The 6099-nt window shown below is 26.6% G+C and overlaps 2 protein-coding genes across 3 annotated transcripts; one reads left to right on the forward strand and one right to left on the reverse strand.

The window, feature by feature from the left end:
• The first annotated feature begins 1428 nt into the window (after window positions 1-1428).
• On the forward strand, window positions 1429-4318 carry LOC122635486 (eIF-2-alpha kinase GCN2-like). Of its 2 annotated transcripts, XM_043825759.1 has the most exons (9): window positions 1430-1695; window positions 1928-2098; window positions 2194-2350; window positions 2445-2908; window positions 3035-3228; window positions 3313-3489; window positions 3556-3705; window positions 3789-3926; window positions 4030-4318. In XM_043825759.1, exons 1-9 carry the CDS (start codon window positions 1626-1628, stop codon window positions 4255-4257), a joined length of 1749 nt encoding a protein of 582 aa, XP_043681694.1. In that variant the 5' UTR covers window positions 1430-1625; the 3' UTR covers window positions 4258-4318. The 2 variants fall into 2 exon arrangements, with proteins under 2 accessions (XP_043681693.1, XP_043681694.1); XM_043825758.1 differs by having other exon boundaries at window positions 1429-1695; window positions 2445-3228.
• Window positions 4319-4452: 134 nt separating this feature from the next.
• On the reverse strand, window positions 4453-6061 carry LOC122635489 (divergent protein kinase domain 2A-like). The gene is made up of 4 exons (XM_043825762.1): window positions 5428-6061; window positions 5074-5374; window positions 4856-4986; window positions 4453-4735 (listed from the first exon to the last, which is right to left on the reverse strand). Exons 1-4 carry the CDS (start codon window positions 6028-6030, stop codon window positions 4511-4513), a joined length of 1260 nt encoding a protein of 419 aa, XP_043681697.1. The 5' UTR covers window positions 6031-6061; the 3' UTR covers window positions 4453-4510.
• Window positions 6062-6099: the final 38 nt, after the last annotated feature.

Raw genomic sequence — 6099 nt, forward strand, 5'->3', positions numbered from 1 at the left:
CCCGCGTACAAAGCCTGCTCTCCGCCGAGAATTTCTCGAAAACAATAAGTCGCCCGTGCCACCTCTTCTTTTTTCATGTGACCCGCCTACAAATACTGATTTGAGGAAGGAATTTTCGCGGAACCAATAGTTGGCATTTTCTGACAAAGGACGTGTACCTTACCGTTGATTGGCCGCGTCCCACCTCTCGACACAACACGTGATCTGTACATGAGGCTTTATTTGCTGGAAAGAATTGTTCATGAACCAATAGTTTATATTTTCTACCAAGGGCGTATATCTTTCGAGTGATTGGCACAAGTGCACGTACCACCTTCTCGCACATCAAATGATTCTGATACATATCTAGATTTTTGGAAAAATTTTCTATGCTGTGCAGAGTTGTAATTTTTTATTGGGACAATATAAATTAACAGATCCCGTGTGCAGGAGTATTAGGTTCATATAAATCAGGAAATAAATAAATAATACTGAATTTCATTTAAGTTGCTTTTATTAATACTATTTTTATAAAATTTACATGAAAATGTTCTTATAATATTTCTATAACTTAGTAATTTATATTATGTATGTTCTATACTATTAAACAATTTATATCTTGCTCTATTATATCTTATCAGTCCTAAAGATTTTAATGTACTTTTAATGAATCTATTGTTTCAGTTTGCAAGAAAATAATTTCAATATAAAATTGCTACTTTTTAAAATATAATTGGCAAATATAAAAATTGCTTGTTTACTACTATGGTATATAATGTAACTTATAGTAATATAATTTTATGTATAACTAAAGTATAATATAATACAAATATATGTTATTAGAAAATGTTACAAGAAAATTTACAGGTAACATTAAATCTAAATTATTTCTTAAAGTATTATCCTTGTAAATATATCTATTTTATAATTATATAGATTATTGCTGGTCATTGCAATCTTCTTGATTATGTTTCAGGATTCTTTGTGTATTTAAAGATGACATAGTAATTATATACATAGATGATTTCTGAATATTGCTATCCTTGTAATTGTATTCCAAATTTTGTTTCCAGAAGGTCTAAGGTAATGAATGCATTCCGTTATCTTCCAATGTAAGAATAAAGTTTGTCCAAATGTAACTAACACTTTCAAGTAATCCATCTTGAGAGAAGTAGATCTATAAATATACATATTTATATATTATTGTCACATAACACTTTATTCTAAACTAGCACAAAAGGATAATATAAGGATAATATATGAGGATAATAATATCTGGGAAAGGAATCCCCCACTATAGGGAATTAATCGCTGCAATTGTGCTGCAATTGGATGATACTCAAATTTGATTGGAAATAGAGAAATCAATATTTTTAATATTATTTACTTGGATAATTTTACTATTGTGTAATTATATTATTATATTGACAATTGATCGTAATATTATGTTGAACTTATTACAAATGTAATCGATAATCAAGATTTCACGCGTCTAACAAAAGTGAATTTATAAGAAATCATTATTGGCGGGCCAACTCGTGAAAAGTTTTACACAATGCATTGCAACTTTTGCTTTCAGAATGTAGTCGTTTAAAAAGATGTAAAATAAATATTTTATTGAAGAAATATTTATTGCCAATTAAAATATGGAACGTAAAGCAGTGCCAGATAATAATCCCTGGTCAAATTTAATGACTATAACAAAATTTGACAGAGGTAAGTGACTTAACCTCTATTAGCCCGCTAATTTTTAAATCTTTTGTAGAGTGATATTCTTCGAAAAAAATATTTTTATTTTAATAATTTCAACTAATGAATTTCGAGATATTGTGTTGTCTTTATTTTAGTTTATGCTTGAAAAAAGGTTAATAACTTTTCTTTCAAATTTATCCAATGCATATAATTTAATGTGTAAATGAATTATAAAAGGATGAAAATTTTATGATAGGTAACAATACCAAGACAACAATTCGATGGGACAGCAGAACTGAAACTCAAAACAATGGACAAATTGTTCCTGCAACTATTTCTTCTATCAGTCTTCTAATTGAATCGCTAATTAAACAGATATGTACAATGTTTGAAGGCGATACTGTTCGGAGGAATAAACTTTATTTTAGTAATTTATAGAAATGTTTTATGAAATAAATTATATGAAAAGTATATTATAAAAAAGCATTTTAGTTTATGATATAATTATATTTTAATTTTCAGAGATATGTGATAAGCTTCATGAAATAGGGTTAATTGATACATCTTATAATTCAATAGAATTTGAAGGTATAAGAGGCCAATATCAACATGCACTATACAGATTAGTTGCAGTTGCACGTGCTGCTACTGGTAGTGAAAATCCTTTGAATGTCCCTAAGTAAATTAATATACTTTTTTAATTTTTTTAAAGTTAAATGTGTAGATCAATGCAATAAAATTATTAATGTTAATTCTCCAACTTTATGTTGTAGTTGTCTGATGGCTGAATGGTCACGCTATCGTAGAGAATTTCAAGAAATTAGTTTTATTGCTAGTGGTGGATTTGGTACTGTATATAAAGCATTACATCGTCTTGATGGTATTGAGTATGCAGTGAAAAAAATAGTTGTACAATCTGGCCAAGTGAGTACTATAAAACAACATCTTGAAGAAGTCAAAAGTCTTGCCAAGTTAAATCATATAAATATAGTTTCTTATAAGACTGCTTGGATAGAGCCTACATTAGTAACAACCACTATTCCAAGTTTACCAAATGTAGAGAATGAACGAAGCAAGAGCCATTTTTCAAAACATAAAGCAAGAAAAAGTATATCTTATCAATCATGTAAAAATAATTTTAATGATAATCGATTGATTTCCAATAGTAGCAACAGTAATGAAAATTGTGGACAAGATATATCGTTAAGGTCCAATAAAGAAGTATTTTACAAAACTGGTATGTATATTCGTATGGAGAACAATGCTCAAAAACATGAAGGTGGAAGTGCAGGTGGTTATGTAATAAGTCACGACATTATTAATGAAAGATTTCTTGAACTCAATTCATCGACTAATATTATAGGACAAAGAATAATCGAACGCAGTAGTTCAGTCAGTACAGAAGATACTTCAGACATTGTATCATTTAGGAATGATAGTAATGACAGCAAAAATAATGATGATCATTCAAGAAGTAATGCCAATCATATAATTAGTGACTCAAATGATGAATCTAGTAGTGATAACAATCAAATTTGTCAATATAAATCACAAGTGGTTGGTATTATTAACTCTAAACATATGTTTTTTATAATAATACCTTAAATTTTATAAGTTTTACTTGAATTATTTTTTTTTCAGGACTCTTGTTATGCAACTTTATATATTCAAATGGCACTTTGTGATAAGACATTACAACAGTGGCTAACAGAAAGAGATGATCCTACTTCACAACTGACAATTACTGAAATATTTACACAAATTCTTCAAGGAGTAGATCATATACATTCTCTTGGAATGGTACACCATGATATAAAGGTAAGATAAATATACTAATGCATCAAATAAAAAGATATTAAAATATTACTTTTTTCTGAATTATAGCCAAGCAATATATTCATCACAGCACATTTTCAAATTCAATTAGGAGATTTTGGTTTAGCTTGCCCTTTGCAAAGAAAAAATCATAATTCTGTGTTTGGTACACATATGTATGCAGCACCTGAACAATTAAAAGGAAAATGCAATCCAAAGGTATAATAATCAAACGAAGAGAAATATATTTATGATAGATCTTATATACAACTAAATAAATATATTTATTTTTGTGTTTTCAGAGTGACATGTATAGTATAGGAATTGTTCTGTTGGAGCTACTAACTTATACAAAAACACAAATGGAACATTATCGTATTATTGATGAATTGAAAAAAGGCCAATTACCAGCATCATTAACTAAAAATCATCAAAAATGGGTAAGTTCTAAATTTGAAATCCTTGAAATAAATAAAATATTATACGTATATATATATATATTCCTGTCTTTAAAAACAATAATTATATTTTACAATTGTATAGGCTCATATAATCTGTCAACTACTAGAAGAAGATCCCGATAAAAGGCCATCAACAGATGAGTTGTTACAAAATGTAACTGAAGATAAAGATATGATAATAGCTCAATTAAAAGATGATATTGTCAAAAAAGACAATGTAATAAGAGAATTAGAAGAACGAATCACTGTATTGCAGACACATATTACTGAACTTGAACATAGGGAAACCGATAAAAACTATTATAATTGATATATATATCATTAATAAAATTTTACATGAGAATAAGAAGTATCATAGTATTTCAGTAGAACAAAATGAACCATCATTCGTATTTCCATAGAAAATTAATATATATATTTATTGTATATATTACATTTTTCTAATGTTTTTCTATTGATGTATTCTACAATTAAAAAAAGTACAGTCATAAGAATAAAAATAAACAATATAGAAATTATTATATTTAATGTATAAATATTTTTAAAAATATAAAACTTTTTACTTATATAAAACTATATACTCCTATTTTATTATTTTTTTCTATAATAGTATCTAATAAGATCTTAAGATGTTGTCCTTTATTAATTCGATTCTGTAGTTGATCATAAACAGCACATTGCTTTATTAAATGTTCCAAGTGTGGATATTGTTTTACAATATTATCAGGTATGTCATGTAAAAAGCCACCAGGAATTAAAGTATCACTGGTTTTTGGTGACAATAAAATCTATAAAAATTAATAAGCAGCAATATTTAAAAATCACTATACACATATATATTTCTATTCTTTTAATGTAATAAATTTGAATCAATAAAATTATCTAGAAGATATTACTTAGAAACATACCTGACAAATGGCATAATAATTATGATCACTTAATCGATGATTACATATATCTATAGAAGAAAAAGGAAAACAATTTAAACAATTAAGATCAATTGTATTCTCTTGTATTCTATGCCATGTTGCAGGTTTATCTAAAACATATATAGAATTATGGATCTAACAATGACAATTATTTAGGAAGAATATTACTTTATAAAATAAAAATATATATATACTACCTTTATCCAATAGATTTTTGTCAACAACAATGATATTTTCTAAATCAATAAATTTAGCAATGCCATCTGAATTAATTGCTATGTTATCTATAGAAATATCAGTCAAATAAAATCCAAAATCTTTGCTCTTAAATGTAAACATATATGCAGCATTTAAAAGACTTGAAACTATCTTTGCTCTATAAATCCAAGGTGCATCATAATAAGTTACAATTGGTAATCCTACATATTCTTCAACAATAATTCTTCCACAAGAGCCTAAATATTTTGGAACTGGCCATCCTTCGCTTTCAGACAATATCTAAAAACTACAAACTACTATATATTTTTAATTAAACATCTATTTCATATTACCTGAAGGAGAAGTGGTTCTGGATTAATCATCACCAATGTCCATAAATTAATATAGAAAATATTTGAATCCAATTCTTTATTTTTAATATATAAATTATGAAAAAGAATATCTATATTCCTAATATTTGGACAAAGCCTTAAAAGACTATTATCATCTTCCGTAAAATTAAAGGCCAATTTTTTTTTAACAAGTTCATAAAAATCAAGTTGAGAATTGTGATTATTTATGTTCAAATTGTCTTTACAAAGAAATTGTAAATTCCTATTTTCACAAAGCATTTCATCAAATGCTTTCAATTCTGATGTATGTGCTAACTTTTTCAATACTACTTTGTTTTCAAAATATTTTCCCATAAAAACATTTTTTACTCCAAATAAATAATTAATCAAAGAAAACATATCGTCCAATGTAATATTTATATTTTTAATATAATTACATTCAGAAATACCATAACATGCAGGACATTTATGAAGTTCACATAACCTATCTACGGGCAGATTTATATTTATATTTATATTTATGTATAGAATAAAAAGTCCAATAGTTAAAATAAGACTGCATTTTTTAAATTTAATAATGTTATATAAATATGATAAAATCATCGAAGCATTATATGCGTAAAAAATGTTTAATTATATTCACAAGCAAGTGGTCGAGTGAACTACACAGTG

Source organism: Vespula pensylvanica, chromosome 18 (genome assembly GCF_014466175.1).
Source record: "Vespula pensylvanica isolate Volc-1 chromosome 18, ASM1446617v1, whole genome shotgun sequence".
Lineage (NCBI taxonomy): Eukaryota > Metazoa > Arthropoda > Insecta > Hymenoptera > Vespidae > Vespula > Vespula pensylvanica.

Coding starts and splice junctions, on each gene's coding strand:
- LOC122635486 (XM_043825758.1), top strand. CDS start 1,626: ATGGAACGTAAAGCAGTGCCAGATAATAATCCCTGGTCAAATTTAATG. Junction 1,696..1,927: donor TATAACAAAATTTGACAGAG/GTAAGTGACTTA, acceptor ATTTTATGATAG/GTAACAATACCAAGACAACA. Junction 3,927..4,029: donor CTAAAAATCATCAAAAATGG/GTAAGTTCTAAA, acceptor ACAATTGTATAG/GCTCATATAATCTGTCAACT.
- LOC122635489 (XM_043825762.1), bottom strand. CDS start 6,030: ATGATTTTATCATATTTATATAACATTATTAAATTTAAAAAATGCAGT. Junction 5,375..5,427: donor CAGAACCACTTCTCCTTCAG/GTAATATGAAAT, acceptor TGTAGTTTTTAG/ATATTGTCTGAAAGCGAAGG. Junction 4,736..4,855: donor ATTATTATGCCATTTGTCAG/GTATGTTTCTAA, acceptor TAATTTTTATAG/ATTTTATTGTCACCAAAAAC.